This window comes from Notothenia rossii, assembly GCF_949606895.1.
Source record: "Notothenia rossii genome assembly, chromosome: 7".
NCBI lineage: Eukaryota > Metazoa > Chordata > Actinopteri > Perciformes > Nototheniidae > Notothenia > Notothenia rossii.
The window spans coordinates 22,989,221-23,017,002 of NC_136905.1; the positions used below are offsets into that span (position 1 = coordinate 22,989,221).

Sequence of the window (27,782 nt, forward strand, 5' to 3'; positions counted from 1 at the left end):
CCTCTAAGCAGGCTACGTAAAAGGGTGTATTTTCTATCTTGCAGTAATGTGAAACAATCATAAAGATGCATACGAGTGTGCGTTTTCTCTCTTTGTATGTTTTAGAATAGCATGTCTGTTATAGTATAGTAATAGTGTCCTACATCAGTCTATTTTGTCAGAGAGTCAACCGGAGATTCTATGACTACTCAACCACATTGCCAGTCAAACAACCCTAATCACCTTATACACACCTTAATCCCTTTGACGTTCGCTTCTTTACCTAAAGGCAATTATGAAACCGGAAGGTTGGCAAATATATACACACCAGAGTTGGTCAAAGGCAAATTCTTCTAGTGAGTTTAATTCGGCCTTCACAGAGGAGCAGATTAGACTGCAGAGCTATGTAATCAAGTTGCAGAAAACATGTACGAAATAGATTATTTGTCACTGTTTCTAATACAGGAATGCGCTCGGCATATTTTTTTGGGTGGAAATGTTTCATCATTTTATAACTGTAGTTAAGGCTCATAAGCCTCTTTGCTCAAATGTGAGATAGTAACTTTAAAGAAATGTATTTAAATGGACTCAGAACCCATACAGACACAAAGATGGAGTTGCAGATCTAGAAATTCTCTAACATTATTTGGAGAATAGCTTTGGTACAGGCAGAGCACTCAAGTCATTAGCTGCTTGACTTCTATTAAAACATGTGTACACTTTGTTTCACTATCAAGGTGCAAAAACAAGCTATATTTGTGTGTGCTTGTTGAGGGGGGAATAAGAGCTGGGATGAACTTGTTCTAAACTATAGGTATTATGAAACGCTGACCCAATGCTAAAATGTAAATGTGTATAGCTTTGCCAACAGCCAGACAGCTACACAAGGTTAACATCTGTTTCTATTGTAATATATAGTATCTTGCATATTTCAGGATAGCAATACCACTGAAGTAATGTACAGTAGAAAGTGCACATTTTGGGATTCAGACAACATTTTGTGTCAGGAGCAGAGAAGTAGTGTAGGCTACAGTATGGCCTTTTCAAACACACTAAACACATCAGATGTGTGTTGATTTCAACTTCCAAGGGTAATGTAATGTTGACAAGGAGAAAACATCACATAGAAAAATGTGCTGCACACGGAGTGAAATACACAGTGTAATATCCCCAGAACCCTGATCTCATTCATGATGAAAAATGAGTCTCATAATGTGTAATATTATTCTAATGATTTATAAACAATCTGGCAGGACAAACGTCTCCCTAACGGCATAACAGATCTAAGTGGGGCAAAGAGTGCTGGTCTTTGTAATGAAAATCAGACCTGAAACCCTACTCTTCCACCTGAAAGGCTTGATCTGCAGGCAAGGTTTCCCACCAGTACACACACACACACACACACACACACACACACACACACACACACACACACACACACACACACACACACACACACACACACACACACACACACACACACACACACACACACACACACACACACACACACACACACACACACACACACACACACACACACACACACACACACACACACACACACACACACACACACACACACACACACACACACACACACACACTTCTCAGGTTTCAACAAAAAACCCTCTTTCTGCCTGACAGTGAGTGGAAAAGACAGCGGGGGGGGGGCAGAGAGTGACAACACTGAGAGAGGAACTGAATGAAAGAAGACAGTGAGAGAGGAGAGGGACACCAACTCTGTTACTACGTGTGCAAACACTGAAAAGGTTATTAGGGGACAGAACTCGGTTTTCTCTGTCATTAGTTTGAAACTTGTTAAATGGAATACTTCACATTTTAAAACTGCTTCCCCCTGTGCTGAACTCGTGTCACAGCAGGTTACCGTGATGATTCTCCACAACCACCGAGGTAAAATTGCTTTGTGTGTTTCGAGTCATTAAGCTGTTTACCTGTTCATTAAGGAGACCCAGTCGAGCCCTAAGACCATTTTACAGCTGGCACCTTTGACAATAACATTAATGAGAAGGCTGTGGGTGTAGAAGAGCGACTAGTGGGATTACTGACTAAACAGATACATCTGAAGCTGGTCATAAAGAAGGGTTGTGTTTCCATTCTTAATGGAAAGCTTTAGGTAAGGAAACTGACAGCTGGTTGTAGGTTTGTTTTTATATGACGGACTTCATTGGTATCAAGTCTCTTATCTATCTCTCTGCAAGAAAGCAAATTAAAGTGCCCAAAATATCAAACTATTAACATAAGTGCTCAAGTAAAATCTGCAAAACAACTGACGGTAAAATCCATCCTCAGATCTATTTATATTCTGCAACATGAAATACTGCATAAGACAGATTATTGATTCTTGATAGGTTGATTAAGACTCCAGTGAAGTGAGTAAAGCGTTAGAGGACACTAGGAAGAGCAGAAATGCGGTAAACATAAGCAGGGTTTTAACTTCAGAACATGATAGACAGATGCCGTATCCTGCTAATTGCTAAAAATATCAATATAACCTAAGAAAAGTCACCTTGGACATAAACATAAGAGAAATGACTCCGGGCCATGTGTCTGTGAAATTTGACTTGAGAGCCTAACAAATCTCTCTTCTTCTTAACGTCGCTCTAAGAACGGCCTGCTGCCCGTCAAGTGATTGAGTGTTAATCTCTTCAGAGAAAATCTTCATCACAAGTCTTGACAGTGAAGAAACCATCGCAATGATTTATCAGAACGTGACACATATGAAAATATTACAAGGTCAGCCCCACAACTGCAGGTGGCAACTGCTGAAAAATGAGGGAATGCACTTTGTATGCATTATCCCACTCGCTTTCGGGGAAGTGTAAATTACTTTTTCTCCTTCCATAACACGAAACCGAGGGCTTGGTGCTAACATCAATCTGTTTCAGAAAAGTTATAGGATCCAATTTAGACAGAAATTCAATGATGAGCAATAAAGATTCACAACCATTTTCATTACACTCCAAAATGAAAGAAAATAAATGTTTCCACCGATTGTAGTGCCATGGCTCTATGGATGGTGATGTTGGACTGTGGGTCTGCCACTTTTGGACAAACTGAAGCATCTAAACCACAATTAAGCCCTGAAATATTGGACTGACATTCATCGTCCCCAGAGGATAAATCGTTATGATTTTGGTGAACCCCTGACTTCTTGCGCCACCACTTAGTGCTAATTAGTAAGATTCTGTGTGCTAAACTAAGATGGCGAACAGTGTAAACATTAGGACTATTCCATCGTCACAGATTGTCTTATGGACTCCTGTTTTAAGGCCTTGAATTTGGCATTTAGTCGCTATCTTTGTTTTTTGGCAGTGGCCTCCTTGGTATTTTGTAAACAGAAGTGACACAACATGAAAAACAAGCATTCATGGTAAATGGTGAATGGACTGCATTCATACAGTATGGTGCTTACATACCTGTAGCTTTTATAGCGCTGTATGACACTTTCCCAGTCTTTACAAGCCCTCAAAGTGCTTTTACATACACAAGTCAGCATTCAACCATTCACAGATCTCAGGGAATCTGCTCTGGGAAACTAACATTCACAGACACTTACACAAAATTGGCAATGCCATCGGGAGTACCTTTGCTTTAAGTATCTTGCTGGGATTGAAACCATCCAATTTATAGAAAACCCCGCTCCCTCACAGCCACAGTGGACCCTGTCATCTGTCAGTGGCAAATGCTAGTGCAACATTTAGCAGCAAAATGAAAGCTAATTATTAAGGCCAATTAATGCTAATGTTATATCTACTCACCTAAGTGGCCAAAAAAACAATTAAGGCAGGTTTTTAAGGCGCATGGGCTTTAATGGATCCCAGCTGATTAGATTTCAGCACAATTTGTAGGGAGGGCAGAAAATTGCATGCGGTAACAGGACACAAATTACCAATAAGAATGATAAAGGAAATGTAAAATGTTCATTAAAAACAGTAAGCAAAATCCTATTCACTCCTATGAAGCTCTTATCCAAAATAAGTGTAATCACCAGTGTGGGTGCACCACAGGTCTGCAGGCCAGGGCTCTCCACCTCATCTGTTGCCTTATCTTACAGTGAGTCAAAACTAATCCTGTTGTTTCAGGCTAGACAGCGTTTTGTCATGGGATTAAACAAATGTCCTTTTAACATTCACATCTCCTCACAAATTACCTTGACAAAGAAAATGTGATTATTTTCAAACATCTTGGGGATGTTAAATTCAAATTGAGCTCTCCAGGCATGAATGTAGCCTTGCTATGCCAATCACAGCGTAACATTTACACCTGGATAATTGGGTGAAGACACACTTCCAGAAAGTTTTAGCAAAAGCTTGGTGATGTGTAAATAATAACGGGATGTAGTGTATGATTTGCTCCTGAAATCTCTCTATTTCATATATGAGTGTACTCTGAAGTCGAACTTTATTTGGCACAGTGTTATCACAGAAGACGAGAGGAGGGGGGCCCAGGGGAGCAGTGCAGTTCCCAGGACATTATGTATAAGAGGGAGAGAGAGGGGGAGATGGAGGGGGAGAGAGTATATTCTGTTGGAATTCCCTGGACGGCAGAAATTAAATGCCAAATACCTCCCCCCCACACACACGCACACTAAAATAGCATTCCTTTCTATAAATAGCTTTAAATGCTTTGTCCCTCCACATCGTCCATATGGCTGTCAAGTTATATCACAAACCTTCTCAGCGTATAAGTGGGCGTATGGTGAATGTATATGATTTACTTCTTGTACTTAACTTGTGGTGCTTGCAGTGCATACCCTTGCAAACTCTTAAGTCTCTTAGCATGTATTTTGCTACAGCGTGCCTCCACACGTCTGAGGATGCATCACATAATCCAGCGCATTGACCTATACTACTCTCAATCTCACTCCAGAGCTACATGTTTTATGGCATCTAAGTTCAGTACCACTCACTTGTCGTGACCTCTTTGATCATCTCGGCTGAGGCGTGACATCCGTTGACTATTTGTCTGGTCCACAGGGACAGATCCTTGGTGGTCTCGGCCCGGAACAGGTGAGTCTCGATACCGAGCCGTGTGCCAGTCCGAGTGGCGAAGAACAACTCGGTGCCAGAGTGCGGCGACCCCCGGTCAGGACCAGAGTGGACCAAACTGGAGAAACACACACATAGAAAACATTTCATTGCAAAGCTGTTACCAAAAAGCAGGCACCAATTCATATTTTTGCTTATCTTGGTGAAATTGGCCTATAACCAACCTGCAACACTGCCACATTTTCATTACAGTCAAAGCACCGCTGTGGCTAAGTACAGCCTGAAAGAGCATGTAGCATGGCAGGGGACTGTTGTTTGAAAACCCTCAAAATCCAATACGTTGACTTTGATACATACAACAATCCCAGTTGTGCAACACTTCACCTGTCCGTGGTGAGGCAAGAGCCTGAAAAATCTAGAGGGTTTATTATACCGAAATCAGTGAATGGAGAGATTTGAGACAGAGCCTAAAGGTCTACATTCATACAGCAGCTCTGTGATGCTGATCATTATAAACTAAATCAAATTTGACGATGGATAGAAGCTGAAGTTCAAAGCTGCTTTTGATGATTCTGAGGAGTCGTGGTGAAGTAAATAAAAAATGGTAGAGGTTAATATTGTAACGGTTGTAATGCTTACGTGATCACAATAATAATGCTAACTTGGTAGCATTAAGCACATTATGTTAACCTATTAGCAAAACATGTTAAAATCCTTTTCAATATTCAAATTAGCAGCACAAAATCACAAGAAGTGGCTTTAATAAAATTGATATCGTGGCAGGGTGTATTTTTTAATTTATATCTAATTTAGTAATGATTTCTAAATCACAAAAGTCTCTGATTCTTCTGATATCTGTACCCATGGTAGTGGACCTACCGTGTTGCTAACAGTGGGTAGGTGTGAGCAGGGCTCTGCCAGGCCTCCTTGCCTTGCGGTAAGCTCTCGTACAGCAGCAGGTCTTTCTCTGTCACCACCACCAGCACCGGCTTCCAGCTCTGCTTCTCGCTTTCCGTCTGCAGAAAAAACACATAAACAAAGAGACAGGAACGTTTGTAAACATCTATTAATATTCTATAACCACTTATCTAGTACAGGTCCATGGGCAGACTGCTGTATTCAGATGAAACACATTTACATAAACATAAAGCCATTTAAAACTAGTTTCTTCAATAATTTGTCAAATTGCCAACCCAGAAGTAATCAAATATAATGAGTACTGAGTGTGCTCAGCAGCAGCCCAAAATTCTCTATTTTTTAAATATCCCTTTATATATTTCTCAATGTACTTTTTTCATAATGTTAAGGGATCTTTGTGGAGCTTAAAAATATAAATTAATTGATTCAAGCATACAAGGCTGCTTATTCAGAATTATATTTGAATAAAGCACAACCCCTTGTCACAAACGCTGAAAGGTCTCCAAAAGCAGGTATTTCATCAGTAATATCAATGGTTGTTTACCAGTGAGCTGGCTCTTTGGGACTTATGGTGTGTCAGAGAGAGGAATGGTGTGTGTGTTTGATCTGTAAAAGACTCTGCAGTGGTAGTAGACCAGCGTTCATCTCTCAAACTAACTCTTTCTATCTGTCTTTTTGTCTTATTTCCCTGCCAAATGCTCCAAAACTGATCTAAATGTCACAATGCTGTTCTGGGACATCTCTAGACATAAGAACCATCACTATACTGATGTGTGTAGCTAGAGGAGAATTCACCAAACAGTGAATGTGTCTGGTTTGCAGGTGCAGGTACACATATTTTCTTTGCCGAGTCCCCTTGCCCACCTATCCCTCTCTTTCCCCTCAGAACCACACACACACACACACACACACACACACACACACACACACACACACACACACACACACACACACACACACACACACACACACACACACACACACACACACACACACACACACACACACACACACACACACACACACACACACACACACACACACACACACACACACACACACACACACACACACACACACACACACACACACACACACACACACACACACACACACACACACACACACACACACACACACACCTTCCCTGCCAGCCAGCCCAGGTGTCGTATCTCTCGGCTGCCAGCCACCCCGGTCCTGGCTGTTTTCTGGATGACCTCTGCCAGCGCCCGCTGTGGAGGGACGATCATTCAGGACGCATTAGATTCAGAGCAGCACCGAGGAGGCCAATTAAAATATGTAATTCTAATGGTGAGAATTACCTTTAAAATCAATGAAATCAGAGACAGACCTGTGACAGAGTGGAGGTGACAGAGTGCATGGCGGAGAACCAGCTCAGGGCCGAGGGTTGGTCGGGGCAGCGCAGCACCACTGTGTGCCGGGCGTCAGGGGAGTGCAGCTCCAGCTGTCTGGAGGGAGAAATAAGAAAAGTTAAAACACCCTTAACCTCGGTGTTATCTTACCACAGGTTCTAAGACTTTTAATGCTGCAATGAATAAATTAATATATTTCGGAAAATCCATTGCTAGCCTTATCAGGCAGACCCAATTGGACTCAATTTAATCTCAACCCATAGTTATAGAAACCAAATGTAATCCTTTTGGTTCTCAGCTTCAACAGATGCTTGTTTGTCTCATCCAAATGAAAATGGGCATCGGGTGAGGACAATGAAATTAAGTGCATTACATTTTATTCAAGTCAATTCAAAACAGAAGACAGGCATTGCTTATGCATCCTCTGTGGCCATATGACACAGTGCTGTCCCACACTAAATTTCCATAGCTAATCTTCTTAAATCATATGGGAATATTTCTGGCCTTGGGAGAAATGCGTCTGTAGGATGGTTCCCGTTCTCTTGAATGGCTCTTTGATTGTGTTGTCAATGATTATGAATTTTAAAAAGGTGCATGTTTCAGCCATTATGGCGCGCTTAAGATTGTAATATCAATACAGTTATTGCTCATCTTCAGGAGTAAAAGCATCAGTAAAAAATACTGGAGGCGTGTGGCGCAGTGGGTTGTGCGTTGGTGTTCAGGTTCAAACCCCAATGCAGTCAGCATGTCGTCGTGTCCCTGAGACACTTCAACCCAAATTGCTCCTGTTGGGATTGCCCACAGTATTGAGTATGTAAGTCACTTTGGATAAAAGCGTCTAACAAGTAACATGTAATGTACTCAGTGATGCTGAAGCAAAGCTCAACTGTCAGTAGGACTTATTCAAGAACAAATGAAAAGGGATGCAAATAACATCACAGTTACATTTGACAAATATAGTAGGGCTTCATACGCTAATGCTGTGTTGAAGTAATGGGCGGCGCAAAAGGTTTCTCAAAATTTTTAAAGAAAGCCGTTAACATGAATTTCAGGATTCCTTCTCTCTCTACACCTGTATTAAAAATCTAAGAAAGTACATATTCTTGCCAGTTCCAGGTGCCTGAAACTCAGTAGTTTTGTTGTTTGTTGCTTGTAATATGTACATGGTGTTAGAAAACAAGACCTGGTAAATGACTGTTAGGTGTGCGGCTCATGCTGTGATTTGGCGGTGAGTTCACAGTCTAGCCTCTCTGTTCACAGCACTCCACAGTCCAGGTGCTCCCGGTGGTTTAAAATAGAAACTACTCCAAAACCAGGGTGGTTTCAACTCTGCAAACATGCTGTTTTAGCAGCTTTTCTTATTCACACAGCACACTCTGGGGACCTGGAAAAGCCCTGGTGAATGTGATGAATCTGCTCTTCCATCAAACTCTCAGAGGTGGGGCAGACCGCCCAGGGCAGCTCCAGGTGTTTCTCTGGGGTTAAAAATAGAAATGTGCCTGTAAAAGGAAAGTTGATTAAGAACAGGCTAGAGAGTGAGAGTGAGAGAGGGCGGAGGGGGGAGGTTGGGGGGGAGACTCCAGGGCCAGATGTGCATTTGATAGAGGAGGTTCTTTAAGGAAGGTGTTTGTTTTAGCAACAACTTGACTCCTGTGAGTTATGCTAGACCTAGAAGAAGCTTTATCTGCCATGGTTCAAATGTAGAGGAGCTTTTGGGCTGAATTACCCATCTGCTGGGTGAATGACACAATGTTTAAACACGGGGAATAACTGAGAAGAGCACACAGACCAGTAGATGAGCTATTATATAAATCCTGCCTGAAAAAAGATCAACGTCTCCCTTGATCAAAGGGTAATTGTTCTCCCAGGATTAGCATTATATATATAGCAAATATGTATTCAGCTTGGTAGGTCACTTCTAGCATACAGATGTGAGTCATGCAGTCATTTTATTTGAATTATTAGTTGATGAACTTTGTATGAACACAACAGTTGCATTAAATAAATAATTTAATGGCGAAATATCCAATTTAAAGCAGTTACACATTTTAGAATACTGAACATACAAAATACAAGCCTATTCTAATCACGATAATACATATGTGTCACAGATGACCCAAATAACAAAAAAACAAGGTTTGAATTCACAATAAATCCAGTTCATATTTCTTTGGCAAAATAATAATTAACAATGGAATAGTTGTAGCACATATACAGTAGGTTTCATGTAGAGATGTTTTTAAGTCTAGTAATATCTAAAATATAAAGTCCTTGAGGGCAATTTTTCATATAGAAATTGCAAGTTTGCAGTGGATCTCTCAGATCAGAATGTAAGCTTTTGACTGCCTCTCCAGCTCTGACGTGGGGTTATTAGAGTGTGAAGCTGCAGTAAAGGGAACAATCCTATGTGGCCAGTTATTTTAGTGGTTTGAGGAGTGGGCAGCACTCTCTTGGGACATTTAGCTGTAACTTGAGTGAGTCTTTCCAATCCAATGCTTTTTTTTGAATGCAGCTCTTCGGCCCTGCTGCTGATTCAGAATGGAGGTCTGTATGTTTGACTAAGCCACTTGTTGAATCGTCTGCATAGTTCTCCTTCACAGATTTTGCACTTCCATTCTTTCGCTTAGTCTTAAAGATATTTTTGCCAAACAGCTGAGCTATAAAATGCCATTTCAGCATGAAAATAATTAGATGAGATGTTAAGAAATGTCGTAAATGGGTAGGGCTAACAGTTTGACCTCCTCTTCAGTGGACATTTGAGATGAGATATGGAATACAAACAGGATATCAGCTTTGGAGCAAAAATGCTGGAGACAACTTAAGAGATCAGTAGTACCAGGAAAGTACAGTTGCAAGAAAAAGTATGTGAACCCTTTGGAATTACCTGGATCCTGCATAAGTTGGTCATAAAATGGAGGACGCCACTGCTGTCCAGAAAAAACATTGCTGCACGTTTTGAAGTTTGCAAAAGAGCACCTGGATGTTCCACAGCACTACTGGCAAAATATTCTGTGGACAGATGAAACTAAAGTTGAGTTGTTTGGAAGGAACACACAACGCTATGTGTGGAGAAAAAAAGGCACAGCACACCAACATCAAAACCTCATCCCAACTGTGAAGTATGGTGGAGGGAGCATCATGGTTTGGGGCTGCTTTGCTGCCTCAAGGCCTGGACAGATTGCCATCATCAACGGAAAAATGAATTCTCAAGTTTATCAAGACATTTTGCTGGAGAACTTAAGGCCATCTGTCCACCAATTGAAGCTCAACAGAAGATGGGTGATGCAACAGGACAACGACCCAAAGCACAGAAGTAAATCAACAACAGAATGGCTTCAACAGAAGAAAATACGCCTTCTGGAGTGGCCCAGTCAGAGTCCTTACCTCAACCCAATTGAGATGCTGTGGCATGACCTCAAGAGAGCGATTCACACCAGACATCCCAAGAATATTGCTGAACTGAAACAGTTTTGTAAAGAGGAATGGTCCAAAATTCCTCCTGACCGTTGTGCAGGTCTGATATGGAACTATAGGAAACGTTTGGTTGAGGTTATTGCTGCCAAAGGAGGGTCAACCAGTTATTAAATCCAAGGGTTCACATACTTTTTCCACCCTGCACTGTGAATGTTTACATGGTGTGTTCAATAAAAACATAAAAACATATAATTGTTTGTGTGGTTTTAGCTTAAGCAGACTGTGTTTGTCTATTGTTGTGACTTAGATGAAGATCAGAACACATTTTATGACCAATTTATGCAGAAATCCAGTTAGTTCCAAAGGGTTCACATACTTTTTCTTGCAACTGTATGTATAGGCCAATTTTCCTGCACTGGTATGCACCAAACCTTGATGAGAATAAGACATTTTCATCCCTTTAAGGTTAAACAAAGGTACTGTAGACAACTGTCAAACAGGGAACTGTGCTGTTTCTGCCATGATTCATGTCCCCCTCTTACAAAGCCACACAAGCTTTCCTTTCCCTTTTCTTTGCTCATCTTAGCCTTTTCTGTTCTTTCTCAATGTCTGTCCTTTCCCTGCCCACACCCTCCTCTCTTTTTCTTGTCCCCTGTTTCTACACCTTCACTTAACATTGGTAATCCAAACTGTAAAGGATAGGAGTATAATCCTTTTTTTTGGTATGTAATCAATGTCCCAGGAAATCATACTTTATTTGCCTATAAAATGTAAATGTTACAGTAAGGTGAGGAAGATGTCTTCAGAGTATTACAAACTAGAAAAAAATATGAATCAATCAAATCTTCACTTATCTTTTCTCCTCCATACTGTTTCACTTTTATTTTCCTTGTCTTTTATCATCTCGTTTTATCACTGTACGTGCTCTGCCTTCCGTTGTATCTTTGTCTCCTGCCTGTCCTTTCAGGCTTACACAAAGTTTAAACAGCATGGTGAAATGAGAATAGCAACCCTCAAGGGGAGTCTAGTATAATAAGATAAGCAAAACTTAACAAAAATACACAAAAATAAACCTATTTTAGCTCGAATCCCAAAATAAGAAAAACAAAGAATCGGTTTACTTCTAACCCGACAATCTTTATCTGACTTACATTATCTATAAACACTATGATACTAAGAATCGTCCAACTCTTAACTTTTAGTATAAATATGTGTTTCAAGGATAACAGGCTAGGTTGAAATGAGGTTTTCTCCCATCTAAACATTCACTAAATATTTACGGTTCAGTCAAAGTGGAATGTTCCATGGCTGTGAAAAACAAGGAAGGACCTTCATAAAAAAACATGCTGGTCAAGGTAAACCTGGCCAGCTTTATCAAACCACTAAAACACTGTGTTATCTGTGAACAGTAAAAAAAAAAAACTAGAAGAGTTATTGACCCCAGTTCTGTGTGTAACTGGATGACCAATAAAGTCACAGTTATGGCCAACATAGTGAATGTTCAACCCAGCAGTGCTCGTGGAAAGTCTAATACTTAAACCAAGATCGGAGCAGAATGCTTACCAAACAGGCTCCGGGCATTTTGAAATGTAGGATTACATTTCATTTTCTGTAATGGAAAATCTGTTTTTATTTATTTCATTTATTTAGCTAATGCCTACCATAAACCTGTCCTGAATACTTTGAAAACTAGAGCCCTCTCAAAACCAAAGACAATCTGTAATATCTCACAAAGATTCAGTCACATTTTTACACAACAAAAAAAAGTATGATAATATTAGAGATGAACAACAGTTGAAAAAGACTGACCAAAGATTGCTTTGGCTAGCAAAACTCTTACTATATTATTAATATTATGACATTGAATATTCGTCAGCTGCAGACAGTTAAATGGCTTTAAAAGTAATTTGTGGTAAGGCCTGCAGGTAAATAAATATCTCAAATATACTAACACAGTTACACTTTCTTGTTTTTTCAGATATGGACTTTATGCTAAGCTAGGCTCATCACCTCCGAGTTCTAGTTGCATGCAGATTTGTATTATCTAATTGACAATAACAAACCTATTAGATTATACTTTACTGTTGCTTCAAAGACAAAATGTCATTCCTCATAAGTGATCTACGTGGGAAATGTGTGGCACAGTGGGTTATGCGCTGGCGTTTGGATCAGGGGGTCACAGGTTCAAACCCCACTGCAGTCAGCATGTCGTTGTGTCCCTGGGCAAGACACCCCAAATTGCTCCTGTGGGGATTGTCCACAGTATTGAATATGTAAGTCGCTTTGGATAAAAGCGTCTAAAAAGGGACATGTAATGTAATCTACACAGTGTGAGCATTTCAGTCAACATTTGTAACAGTTTTCACCCTACATTTAACATCTGAAGAGACATGGGGCTCATACTGCCCACTGCCACAGGCAATGTACAGAGAATGGCTGATGGACACAATCTCTGTCACTCACTCTACAAACAGTGGACACATTCCAAGCAAGCATTTCAGAATAATGAATAATATCCTTTTCTTATGATTTGTTTTTGTATTTTGAGGGAAATTAAAAGTTCTATGATACAGGACAGCCAGCCAGCAGAGAACCATCTGCCTTCTCTGTTTATTCTGTTCTTATTTTTGTTTTGTTTTTTCATAAACTGATTGTTTGTGTGCATTTACATTTAACAGATGCAGCGTAGAGCTGTCTAACAACGTCTTCACAGACAGAGGGACTTTGAAGGCACTATTCACGTTTATAACTTGATTTTGATGTTGTCTGAAGCTTTGAACTTTAGTGAGGTTCAACTATTTCATACTTCTCAAATCATACATATGCAGAAGGGGACACACATTGATGGAATGACAGAGCGATAAAAAGACACTGAGAACCGCAAAGAGAGAAACAGAAAACAAATCAAGACGGTAATGACAAGAGGATGGAGATGCGGTAGAAGGAGAGAATAGATTGCAGAAAAGCTGGGAACACAGAAGATGGATCATGAAAGAACAAAAAGGGAGACAACAAAAGTGGCAGAAAAACACAAACAAGTGAGAAAGAGTTATAAAACAGGAAAGAGAGACAATGTTGAGACAAACGGGAAGGGAAACAACCCGGTAAGAGAGAGACATCTGGGACAGAAAGCACACATTCATACAGTGTGACACCAAAAATGTTTAAACAGTAAATCTCTCTCTGCCCCCATGCTGTTTGATTGGGCCATTGTCATATTACAAACCAATTAACTTGACAACACCTCCTAACAGGCCACCCCCCCGCTAACCGAGAATAATCAGAGTGCCACTTCAAAGGTCTGTCTAAAAACTGAAGAAGAAGTGGGCTGAAGACGCAGAGGAAGACTTTCCTATTGTCTGTCTGTCAGACTGTAGAGTCAAGGAGCAGAGGAGGGTTGGTTAACCTTTGGTTCATTCACAGTCATCTTCTGGTTGTTTCAGAGTTGAACTTTATAGCAAGTGACTGTATGGACACAAACTCTCTGGGATAGTTTAGGCAGATTGGGTTCACCACAACACACACAAGACATGTCACATGACTTTTCTCACTGCAGCAGACTGTATCAAATGCACCCTGTTCATAATTGTAGTGAACATAAAATGGAAATAAAATCTAATTTATATTTGGTGATTCCACTTTTTTACCAAAAACGTGGTTGTTTCAAAACAGAGACAGTGATGATATATCTTCTGTTTATTGATTTTCATGTGAAATAGGAGATTGATAAGGATATCCCCAGATATGATTAATCATTTTGGCTTTAGCAGTTACATTACTATGGTTGGTCTGCCGCTTTGTTAAAATGTAAGCTATTTTATTCATTTGCCCTTTAGCAAAGGCTCTCTAGTATGCAGTGATAGTCTTGGGCTTCTATTGGAAGAGGACATTTTAGACCCAGAATTAGCAGACAGAATTTCACTGTAAAGCAATGCTCAAAGGGAATATAAACGCAGATGTGTGATTATTCTAAACCCATTGCGTGGATCAATCAACAAACTTCATAATAATAAGTTAAAGCAAAAATGTTTTCTATTGCTCTTTTAAAAAGCATGACCAGCAATATTCTCTTTTTTGAAATATTATACATAAATGCAATACAAACAGCAACAGTCTGTGTTTGTCCCCCTGTCAATACTTAGCAAAAACGTATAATCCTGTTTATGTCGTGCCGCCCCAAGCTCATTTGTGCCTCCTGAAGATGTAAATCTTTAAAAACGATTACACCTACACGTGACCTAAACTATGTGAGTTCATCGATTAACTAGTCGTTAGTCTGTGAATTAAAAGCAGAAGCAGGCAGATCGTATTCAGGAGTCTGAAAAATGCAGCATCTCCAGTGACCTGCCTTCAGCTAAAGAATCAGGATACAGGCATCTTTATGGTCTGTCTGTCTGTGAGTGTGTGTGTGTGTGTGTGTGTGTGTGTGTGTGTGTGTGTGTGTGTGTGTGTGTGTGTGTGTGTGTGTGTGTGTGTGTGTGTGTGTGTGTGTGTGTGTGTGTCACCTACCTGTTCTCTGGGTCAGGTGTGGTCATGGCTCGGGTTACACAACACATCCTGAGTGGTATGCACCTCCTGTCGCCCTGCAGGGACAGTGAAGGCTGGGTGGGAGAGCTTGGGGGGTCGAAGGGGGAGCAGGAGGTGAGGGAGTGGCTGCCGAGGCGAGGAGATTCAGGAGGGGGGGTTTCCCAGCCGATCTCCGACACAGGGGAGCCCTTTTTGACGTACGGCGTGGCCTCACGCATGTACTTCACTGGGCAGAAAAGGAAGAAAGAGATTTCCAGTATACAGTCAGACATCGTGAAGAAGGTGCTATGGGGGCTTCATTTTTATCACATTAACTGGCAAAATATTGACACAGATTACTTACTTACGAATTTCACAGTGCAAAAATACTCTCACGCTGTACTGCTCAACTGCTCTGCACACTGCAGTCTCTTTTTATAAGAATTGTGTTAACGCAGATGTTTATTTAAATCCAAGTAGAATATCCCGAATGTGTGACTATAAAAGCGATCTTTTTATGCGACCCCTTTTATGATATCAAAGGTAACAGACAAACTGCTGTTACGAGGCTCACTGCTTTGAAGAGAATTTGTGTCTGTCAAAGGGAGGATGTGAGGATGTTTAGTTAAACAACAGAAAGAGAAACTGTTTAATGATGGTACCTTGGAGGCATTTTGCAAGTATTAAAGACAGTCATGGGGCAGAGTTCTCTCAGCAATATCTCAGTGCATAAATGATGCATTAACTAAAGATATGCAAGTGTAGCATGGAAATGCCTAGGGTATTGTCGGTATGACTTTATTTTAGACTATGAGACTTTTATAGCTGTATTAGGTTTGCATTAGGGTAGTCCACAAGTTAGATTTTAAAATAACATTTTGCACATGTAGTTATTCTGTCATTTAAAAGTATGCAAATAAAATGATGCGTGCTTGTTGCACTGACAGCAGGAAAACTCACTTGATCACATTATTTATTACCTTCTAATGCCTGTAAACTGGCCCAGTTGGCTCTCTGCTGTCAATTTTAAACAACAGCAAAGTCAAAATGCGTATACTCAAAGCAGACTTAGCTTAAGTTAATTTCTTAATATTAGGCATGCTGTAATGTATTCATGCTGTTAACTGCACTGATGATTCACACCTCGTCTCTGTTGCTACAGAAAGTCAGCAGCAAAAAAAGTTATCATCTAATAAACACTGAGCCATCTAACCCCCACAGCCTCCAACATTTCCTGATAAAACCATCACAGCTTATGCCAAGTACCTCAGAAAGCCTATTTTGATGTCAGCAAAACATAAATAAGCTCAATCACTGGGGGCTTGATTTGAAATTCATCGTGTTTTTAGGTTTATAAGGGTAGAAGAAAAGAGAGGAAGACATGACACATGTTTCAGTGAAAGACAGAAATAGAGACGCAGAGACAAAGCAGTATGCTTTCCTTGTGCCAAATGTTCTGGTATGCCCCTGGATGTTTAATTGGCATATCCTACTGTCCTAGCCGCGTTTAATTGGCATATGGCTGGTGGCGTTTGTAATCCAAAAAGTGAACTATTCTTGGAAGAAGCACTATAGACCCCTGTGAGACTGTGCGTAGCAAGCCTCACGCCAACCTGCAGACGAGAGATGACAAGCTGACACAAAACACAGAGCAGGAGACGGGGGTGATGTGAGAGTGTTCTGGATGGACCTTCAAAGAAGATTTGATCCAATTGCAGCATAGAATAACCCGCATAGTCTAATCAGATTAAAGGGCGGAAAATCCACTTGTTAAAGGTGCTATACAACTGAATTCAATGGACTGAAAATATTAATTCTGCTGCAGTTGGGTGATGAAAACCTTGTCTGGTGATGTTTCTGAGGAGCCATGCTTCTATGTGACACTAAAGCACATTTAGGATTTAATATAGAAAAGAGGCAAACGGCAACAAAAAAGGCAGCGAGTGTAACAAAGCTTTCAAATTTGAGATATATTTATTAAAGTACGAAGATGACACGCACACTGTCTGCTTCATCTTCTGTGCTGCAGAGCATGATGAAGCTGCAAAGGAACAGCAAATACATTAAATCCCCCAAATGTCTGTCTGTGCCAAACCAGCACTTCTGACAGACCTTGGAAAGGATCTGACAAACAAAAATGTTCAGCAAGTAAGCATATTTTTAGACTCCTGTTATCAAATGCACTATTTAATTGTAAGATAGCGGCAAACAAAGGCAAAACAACAAAATGGTCAGTGAACAAGAATGTGCTTTTTAAAAGATTTGATATAAAGATGTGATAAGCTTTATAAAAGAGAATTAAACAATACAAACACAGTGGCTGTTGGGAATATAATTAAGGCATGATACAATCTTATCGGCTAAATACATCAACTGGCAGTTTGAAGACATCAACTATCAACTTGGCAATAAACTATTTATCATATCTTAAATTATTAATCAATTAATTTATAATGAAAATGATTCTTTCTATTGCTAATGAGGAATGAGATGAGAGGTTCACCAATGGCCAAACAGTTTAGTCTCTGTGATTTACAGTCCACTTTATTACCTGACTCAATTAAAAACACTCAATCAATCTAATGCAGCTATTACACAAACATATTTAGTGGTTCATTTGTCTTTGGTTAACCTTTACAATGACATTTTGAATGGAGCAAATGTACACTCATGGACCAGCAGCCTCACTGCGCCCAGAAATAAAGCTTGGCTGTTTCCAGCGGAGGGGAAAATAAATGGGGTGGAGTCGGTGTGATCATTACAGTGGAAGTGTGTGTGCGTTCCCATGGGTCGTGTTTCTATTCCATTACAGCACCAACACGTTCAACTCTGCACAATAACCTCAATAGCACAATAACAACTCGGAGAGGATAGGCCTTATACCGTTTGAAAGCAGCAGTTACGTAAATCAAAACCAAAAGGTCCAAATGAAAGGCTGCCATCACCCATCTGTCGGATTTTAGTTTCCATTTGTCTGTCTCGTGCTTAAAAAAAAATTGAGATCATGCCCATACAGATGCAACTCAATCTTTTTCAGTATGACTCTTAGTCTCCACTGAGGGTAGAAACAGAAGCTTGCTGTTTCAGTAGTTGTGGTTTAGATGTCTCAATGTATCACCAGAGAAAAGTTGTTCAACCAACCAGTAAAAAAGCTACTTCATTTATGCAGTTTAAAAACCATTCAATAAAAAACACGGATTATTAAACTGTGCTCAACTCGAACACATTTTTAAAATGATGCTATTTTTTCTTCAGAGGTGTTCAGATGTGTCGTCAACACACACACACACTTGTTCAGTCGCATTCCTCGACATGTGTGTTTCAGCAGCAACCACACACACACACACACACACACACACACACACACACACACACACACACACACACACACACACACACACACACACACACACACACACACACACACACACACACACACACACACACACACACACACACACACACACACACACACACACACACACACACACACACACACACACACACACACACACTTCTCATTGTGTCTTTTTTTACATAATGGTGCTTAACAGTATTTAATGGTGTCTGAAGTCACTGGAAGTTATACCATATGCTTATAAAGGGGATTTGTGATTTGGTGAGGAGGTGTACCAATGAAATAAAATAAACCTCCTTTTATTGAGCCTGTGGGAGAGAAAGTAGAAGGTTTGACGTTGGTAAAGCTGGAATAAGAACAGAGCGGGGCAAAGAGGCAGGAAAAGGGGAAAGACTCCTCTGATCGCAGAATGAAGGCTTTTACTCTGTCGGCACTGAGGCAAGTAGCTGGATCCTGATGGCAGCACAAAATACCTTTTCAAATCCACCCTCAAGAGGTCTCTTCGTAAGATTTGGACCAACATATCAAAGAGTTCAAATATCACCTCAACTGAACAATGAACAATGAACAGTGACTTGGATGGAGGCCCTTTTTATAGGAGGAATTTAACCAAGAAATTTGAAATGAGCGTGGGTAGAATAACTCACTGCCACTGAACTCTGAACTTGATGTCAAACAGTTACTAACTCTCTGCCAGCACTGAACTTTTAACAAGAGATGTTGAATATATTTTAAATCAGAAAGAAGACGATGGTAATTGTTGCTAAAAACGTTAAAGAGATGGCAAAGGTGAGCTGACACACTGTTTTGGAACCTATAGTTTAATAGCTATACAGTAGGTCTTCTGTATAAAAATCATATTTCTTTGGCTGTAGGTAGGAATTTAAGTACACATTTGTACTGAATTCTGCACACAGAAAGATGCAAATACAGTAGATGTTTACTCCACACTGCGCTACAGAAAGACTCATTATATGTGACATCTCATTACAGTAAACAATACCATGGATATTAGTGGACAAATAATCTCCCTAATAGGATTAAATGCCCTGAGCAAAACAACTAAAATACCATTTTCTCAAATAGTGCTGAGGCTTAACTATGTGCATTATTTACTGAGTGTATTATTTGTACGGTAAAGAATGACCTTATGCTACATTCAACTTTATAGTAAATACTCTTATTAAAGTATAGCATAAGTACAAATGTTTGTAGGGTAAAAGGTTTTGTTCACAGCCACATCTTTGTAGCCATTTCCCCACTTTCTGTTTGGGATCAGGGACACATTGTTTAAAACTCAAAAATAATTTCAAGTGGTTAACCTGCCACAGTTTTCATTGTAATCTGCACTGTGCTGTAAAACAGGAAACTTTATTATCATCAATCTTTAAACCAGTGAGCGGTGTGTCTCAGGTTTCATTATTGCAATAAATCATGATACATAAACTAACTTACTCACTCAAAACCAAAAACACAGAAAGTGAGAACAGATGCTTTACAGAACATGTACATCTTTGTAATCATCTACACCAAAACTGATTCAACAATCAGTGAAACTGCAAAACAGACTTCTTATTGGTCACTTTTGATCACCCTGTTGAATATTTTTTAGGCATAAAAGTCACATAATGCTAGCACGCACGCACGCGCGCACACACACACACACACACACACACACACACACACACACACACACACACACACACACACACACACACACACACACACACACACACACACACACACACACACACACACACACACACACACACACACACACACACACACACACACACACACACACACACACACACACACACACACACACACACACACACACACACACACACACACACACACACACACACACACACACACACACACACACACACACACACACACACACACACACACACACACACTGTAGTATCAGTCTAGACTACATATAAACCGTCACAAGCTCCTAACCGCACACTTTGCATCACACACTGCTGACAACAGCACACACACTCATCCAGATATCAGGTGATGACAGGTAGGGCTTGTTAAAGGATCAACAGAGGAGCTTACAGGACACTGACTCATTTCCTGTCAGCCAAAGTGTAGCAGATGTTCTTGAATTGTACTCTTTTCTTAATTTCTTCTGCTTTTAAATAACAGCTTTTTGGAGTTGATGCTTACAAATGATAGTCTGATGCTGTGTGTCCACACTGAAATCGATTTTCCTTACAAAGTGAAACTACTACCAGTTTCAATCTGGATTGTTTTTTCTCCCACTATACCCACTCATATTCATCCATTCTGACAAAAAGCCATCTCAATTATTTATATATGGGGTCCAGTAGTTAGTTGACGGTAGGGTGAACCATTCACCCAAACATTGTGTACTCTTAGTGTAGCAACCATCATTTTGATTTCTCTACCATAGATGTGAGAGGGGTAGGGAGTATGAGAAAAATATGGAATTTAAAAGGTTTGGGCGACTGTGTCTTTTTACTTTCTGAAATCAAAACCCAACAGAAAAGGCATTTGGAATGTATTAAACAGTGTGTTTGTGATGGAATAAAATGTACACATTGTTACATTTTAATGGTAAACCCACCATCGATAAAGGCAGATCTTATGGTAAGGTTACATTCTATCAGCTCTAGCGTTTGCATAAGATAGCCTTGATAGGCTTCACAGTAGTAGGTATTATTACAGCCTACTGTTAAAGAAAACTGCAGAACACTTTTGACACACCTTTAATGAGAATAATATAATAAGTATTCTCAATTAATCTAGCTATAGTCAACCTGTACTACTTTGAGGTCGGTTCTAGCCTATTTACAGCAAGTCAACCATGAGAATTAAATCTTTGTTCAGCCTACACGTAATTCAATGAATGATCAAACAGGTATAATCATCATACTATGAATAATCTGACCCTCATTGTGTGGGGTAGACATCATCTACATCTCCTTCTGGCTCTAAAATAGACTGTAATCAAAACGTGTTAAGAGCTTTACATATGAAACTATCCAGTTTTAATTATAGAAAAGTGAATTGAGTTACGCAATTCTCCAAAGGAATTGTTCTCATCTCTTTTTATCCTTTGAAAGTGTTCTTTGTTCTGAGGGAAAATATAAACTTAACACCCCCATGGTTCAACTGAATTTTCAATCAGCATTGCATATATAACAAAACAATTGTGAAAAACAACACGAGGCGAGGAGAGTAATCAAGGATGTGCAAACTGCGAATTGAGAAATGCTGAAGGAGAGAACAGGGACAGCTGTAAGAGTAGTTATCCATTACTGACACCATTCATGAAGTTATTACCACCGGCAGGTAAAGGGGCAACGGCTCCTGATGTTTTCATCAAGGGCATCTCATAGGTTGTCAATTGGCCATTAATTTAGGGAGAGAAATAAAGTTACAGCGTATGGGCAGGACCTGTTGACGTCCATGAGGCGTTACCGCAGCATCCGGACTAAAACCACCAGACTCAGGGACAGTTTCATCCCACAGGCAATAAGACTGTTAAACACCTTAACTGTTGAAGCTAAATCTGTTAAACACCTGAACAGTTGAAATAACATCCCTAATATTCATCTGGCTGTTACTTAAAAAACATTTAAAAATTATTTATCTATTTACCTATATATCCTATTTCAATAACTTGCATATAGACTCTTATTTCACTATTTTAAGACTATTTTTCTTTTTGTATTACTATTTACTTACTACTAAAAAAATATATATATATATATATATATATATTTTTTTTTCTGTTTATCTGTGTTATTGTGTTGCTTTGTTGGAGAAGCCTGTGACACAAGATTTTCATCGGCATAACTACACTGTAGCTATGTTCGTATGACTAAATAAAAAACCTTGAACTATAGGCGCTTTCACACCGGAGTACTTTTCCCCATACTTTTCCCTTTTAGTTCCGATAGTTCCTGGGATTTTGCATTCACACCAAAAAGAGAACTTAGTTCATGAGAACTTTTACCCCCTTTTCAGTCCCTGCTAGAGAGGTGGTACTTTCCTGGGGAGAAAAAAGTTCCAATTTCTGATTGGCTGGGCGGATTGCAAACCACGCCTCGTAAAACTGAGAAAGGTTTTGTGATGTCGCCATTGTATTTACTGGCATTAGCATTATTAGCATTAGCATTAGCCCAGCGCACCAACAGAGAGAGACTAACTTTTGGCAACACTAAAAAAAACATGGGAGCGGTGGAGTGATGAGGAGGTGTCGGCATTCTGGTGATTTACTCGGAAGGCCAGTCCCCAACTCCGGGGACTTCGGGTGGCAGTATACGCCGTGAAGTTGTTTGCGGCCTGCCAGTAAACCCAAAGCAGAAGAAGAAGTAGTGGAGTCAGCGGCTTAATTTGCGTAATCTTCCCTCAGGGACTTATTCTGGTGTGAACGCGATCTGCTCTTTCGTTCCATGGGGGAACTAAGTGCTGGGAACTAAGTACAACAAAGTACTTGTTGTAAAAGCGGCTATTGGGTCTTTTTTGCCTGTCTTTTTGAGAGAGAAGTTCAAGCTTTTTCCATTATTGCTCTCCTTGAAGTGGACATCTCACTTATGACAGTTTTCTATTATCGACAGGTCTAAACGTCTGCTGTGAAAGAACAAGGCAAAAAGCTTTGCATATTGTCTGTAACAAAAATATGCTTAAAACAACTCTCTATAATTCTAACAATGGCAACATGTGGGGAGAGGGGGTTCAAACACTGTTTTACAGTTCAGCAAGCACTTTGTTTTCGAGCATGGTGGGCAGCCGGGTGCTGTTTTGCTTTAGGATCAGACTGTGATGTCTAATTATAACAACCTCCAGCAACACCCTCCTCCCAATAGCATGTAACATAGGCCTTTTTCCCCATTCGTTTTGACTAGTCATAATAGCATAAAGGCACAGGTGTTACTTATAGCATAAATGATGGCTCCTGTAATACAAGTGACTAAGATAAGGTGCCCTGATTAGACAGTGCTTCAGATGGACCTTGTTAGCTGACCTATCGATCTCCAGTGTGACTCTCAAATTGCAAGTACAAACCTGTGACTGTATTATTTATTGTTTTCCTATGATATATAATCAAAGGCGTTATTTGTGAACAGAAACAGATTTTCACTGGACCTCAATAATAGCACTGGCTGCAGTTCCATAGGCGCTTTGTGGAACAGCTGCAGAAGCACCCTGATTGGTCCCTAAAGGGTAATTCACTTCAACATGTCAAGCTGCATGCTGAGCAACAGAACAGAGCCGGAGAAACCCAGCGTCTCAGGGGACACTTTAACACAGCAGATGCTCTCTGACAGTGGGGCTTGAACTGTGTTCCTATCAGTTTTCGGCTACTGGGTCAATCTACTGCCCTAACATAGCCTGAAGGAGTGAGAAGTCGCTGCCTATTCTAGCTAAACGTGTTCTCCATTTCTTTAAACAAGGTTCCAGTAGGGCTTGCCTAATCTATGGTTGAAATCACAAACACACACGTACAAGCTCTCTTACGTACACAGTCACAAAATGCACAAACATGCTCTGCATTGTACACACAGAGTTGCAGAACCCTCTCGAGACGTGCACTATCTCTCAGTTGAATTAGATGTTTCCTACCCTTTCTCAGAATCTGTCTTAGAGATTCTTCATACTCAGGCGTAAAATTCAAATACATCTCCCATTTTAATTGTTTTTTAATTTGGAATTAGAGTTAACATGATGGCTTATGCGTTAAACACATCTTATCCCCCTTAAGATCCACGAAACCCCTTGAAAACACTTTGAAGTCATTTGTACTATTCCTCTATGCTTCACTGCTTTGCCAAATGCAAATTATCTGTGTTAAATTGCACTTATTTCTCCCTGTTACCCTTAAGTTAACCCTGGCTGTCATCTTAATATCAGACTGTTAGCCTCCCTCGTTAGCTCCCCTTCCGTTCAGTCTCTTTCTATCTCTTTCCCTCACAGCACTTTGCCCATTAAATTCACATTTCAGCCCCTACTCCCCTCCCATCTCCCCCCTCTCTCTCTATTCCTTCCTTCTTGCCTGCTTCTTTCCCTCTCTCCTCCTGTCTTATCTTGGTAAGTTTTCAGCTGGGACCTGCTTTTTCCTCTGCAATGTAGCCGCTTATGTCCCCCTGGGAAGGATCATCACCATGTGTGTGTGTGTCTGCGTGTGTGTGTCTGTGTGTAAGTGTGCATGTGTGTGTGCAAGAGTAAGAGACACGTTGTTCTTACCATTTTGGGTCACAGGAACAGGAATAAAAATCTTAGGGCTGGGCACTTGTGTGTTACATTTTCCGGTGTGTGAATGCTTTTTATATTTGTGCTTGAATACTTGAGTATATGTAGTATATGTGTGTTTGTATGTGTGTATGTGTGGGTTTTCAGGGGATAAAATAGTGTCCTTCCCTCAGGGTGGATTGTGCCTGCAATTATCCTGATTTCGTCTTCACTTTGGCTAAAAATGGCACAAAACTAAATGGGTTGCACAGTTTTTGTGAGTGATTTGAAAGCAAGTCTGTTTGTGCGTGCGTGGGCATGTGTATGTGTATGTGTATTTGTGTGTGTGTGTGTGTGTGTGTGTGTGTGTGTGTGTGTGTGTGTGTGTGTGTGTGTGTGTGTGTGTGTGTGTGTGTGTGTTGTCTATATGTGAGAGACACTTCAGGAACTCTAGAGCTGAATTTGTTCAAGCATGAGAGGATAAGAGACGATAAGCTGAACTTGTATGATCTTCCCATGGCCCCTCTGGTTGCATAGTAAGTGTTAACATACTAATCTGAATCTTAACTTATTCTGTGCAAAAGACAGCAATTCAGAAACTTGATTACCACCCAATTGTGTATCAAATGTATAAAGTAGTTCCCCCTCTTCTGCTGATGATCAAACACATTTGAAAAGCTTAACGACAGTTTCCAATCATGGGAGATTGTTTGGCGCCTACAAAGTGAGGCACTGTTAATGAAAAATGTAAACAAATGTGATTAGATGAGATATGGATAAGGCTGGTGTCATAACCACCTGCTATCTTTACTCTTGCTACCAGCCAGCACTTCATATCTTTGATAGAAAATAAATAACATTCTACAGCAGAGGTTTTCATTCCCAGGCTTCAACACTCAGAGCCCTGCTGCTTTTCATTCTGTTCCTCTTAGGGAGTGATTTGCATCTGGGATACTGAGTGAATGCAATCAACTGGTAGGTAAAATTCAAATATTTGCAATAGGTTGTGTCATGAGGAGCACTGACTGGTCTGCAAAGGAATAATGCATAAACCAGCCCAACGCCAGTAGAGGAAATAGTAAGACAAGAGGGATGTTAAAATCTCACAGGACCCCTCTCTGCAACTAGGTTCCCATGCATGTATAGGTCCAGAGCTTCCTTGGGGATCTTTGAGTAATGTTATATTGGGTCTCCAAAAGAACCTATGAAAAAGCTGAAACTCACGCACTGATCTCTTTTGCTGTACACTCCTTCACTGAAATATATCAGAACACACACTCACATATCGTTCTTCCTAAATAAGACCTTATCTTGTCCAATGCACGACAGGGATTGGGGCATGAGGTATGAACAAGTTAGGATTCCAATGCACAGTCTCTGATTCACATCTCTGTCTAAAATGATTTCTGCCATCCAAACAGTCTCAGCTTGCCTACCTTCCAGTGTCACCTCTCTCCCGGCCCGTTTCAGCGCCTGCACAGCCTCGTCGTGGGTCGCGTCCCGCAGATTCATGCCGTGCACGGACAGGATGGCGTCCCCCACGTACAGAGCCTGGGTCTGATCAGCTGCGAGCCCTTTGAATATCTTACTGATGAGAATGGGCATTTTATTCTCCTTCCCGCCCTTGATGCTGATCCCCAGTCCCCCTATCTCCTGCTTGGTCAGCTTGACGCACCGCTTTCTGTTGGCGATCGCCTCGGGCACTCGCTCCGGCAGGTCCGTGAACGCGGTGCGCACAGTTTGGGGGCCGTTGTTGGAGTTGGTGTTATTGTTGTCCAGGTAGGATCCGTTGGTAACCCCGTTGGAGTTGACATTGTCGTCCCCGTTGTCGTTTACGCAGCCCTCCTCGCAGCTTAACGTAAGCGCTTCCTCGTTTAAGTTGACCAAAACTTTGTGCCACCGCTCCCGCACCAAAACCTCCACAAATCCACTTTTTTGCACTCCGGAGGCACCTGAAACTCCCGTCTCGATTACCACCGCCATCTTTGGAGCATTTCTTTAAAATGACATGTGATTTGGTTCCCAGCACACTCTCACACATTAACTTCCCCCTGTCTCCCTCTAACTCAGCGTGGACTTTGCCCCTCTGAAGTTTCTGTGGGACTTGTTAGGAGTCCCGACCAACCAGCCCGAGCCCTTTTGGAGAAAGCTGCCTGCCGCTCCGCCTGCCGGAGATCCTATCTGCTGGATGGAGTTTGCGACCCCCGCCGTCAGCCGATCCAGACCCTGCATGCACAAAATGTGTTAGTAATTTCCCCCAACATTTGAGACTTGACAGTTTTTGAACAAAAACACTACACATTCACCGAAAAAAAAATATTTCATTTTTACTCGTATCAGGTTTACAACAAGTAGCCTACATACAGTATACTCTAGGCCTATGTATACCGACTTTGAAATCAAATGAACGTCTATTTGAATAAAACAATCACAAGGGCTGTGAGTGATTTGGCCACGTGGAACTGAAGAAGCAATAGGAAAGATGAAATTTCCATTATGATAGCCCATAGTTTAATTACATCAACTGATCTGAAATATGAATATAAACTGAGTATCCAGTCTTCAAATTCCCAGTGAGACCCACTTTGCTGAGCGCGTTCACGTTGCAGGCGTGAGACCGGGTATGCGCGTACAGGAATTCGCCTGTGCCAGTTATGATGTTTAAAATAAAAAATAGAAAAAGAGCGTTTTGTTTGGATCTGTCACGGAGAGAACACCTCCTGAGAATTTGCTTTCCAACTCTACTTATTATTGTTATTTCCACACAAAGGGACACCCGCGTGCACTGTCAATCTTGAAGGCTCTACCGTCAGAGTGCAACCAGGGTTATCACCACAATGCCTGCAGTCGCTGAGTGACGATGACCCCGGTTCAAGATCTGGGAGTGACTGACAGGTTTAGGAGATGCAGACAAAAGTTACAGATCATGCTGCTGGGGCCGGGTGGGGGGGTTTCAATGAAAACTTCAAGTACATAGAAGTTACAGCTTTCGGGTGTAACAGTACTTAA

The 27,782-nt window shown here is 40.8% G+C and overlaps 1 protein-coding gene across 2 annotated transcripts in view; it reads right to left on the minus strand.

The window, feature by feature from the left end:
- Positions 1-27,487, minus strand: part of sntb1 (syntrophin, basic 1) — a 34,364-nt gene extending 6,877 nt beyond the window's left edge. The window contains exons 1-7 of one of the 2 annotated variants that reach the window (XM_079691891.1): positions 27,358-27,487; positions 26,210-26,999; positions 15,206-15,449; positions 7,261-7,378; positions 7,052-7,141; positions 5,871-6,007; positions 4,913-5,109 (exon numbers count right to left, since the gene is read on the minus strand). In XM_079691891.1, coding sequence (XP_079548017.1) covers positions 4,913-5,109; positions 5,871-6,007; positions 7,052-7,141; positions 7,261-7,378; positions 15,206-15,449; positions 26,210-26,756 — 1,333 coding nt within the window. In that variant the 5' untranslated portion in view covers positions 26,757-26,999; positions 27,358-27,487. The remainder of the gene's footprint in view (positions 1-4,912; positions 5,110-5,870; positions 6,008-7,051; positions 7,142-7,260; positions 7,379-15,205; positions 15,450-26,209; positions 27,000-27,357) is intronic. The other variant, XM_079691890.1, reaches the window with a different exon arrangement.
- Between the last annotated feature and the right edge of the window lie 295 nt (positions 27,488-27,782).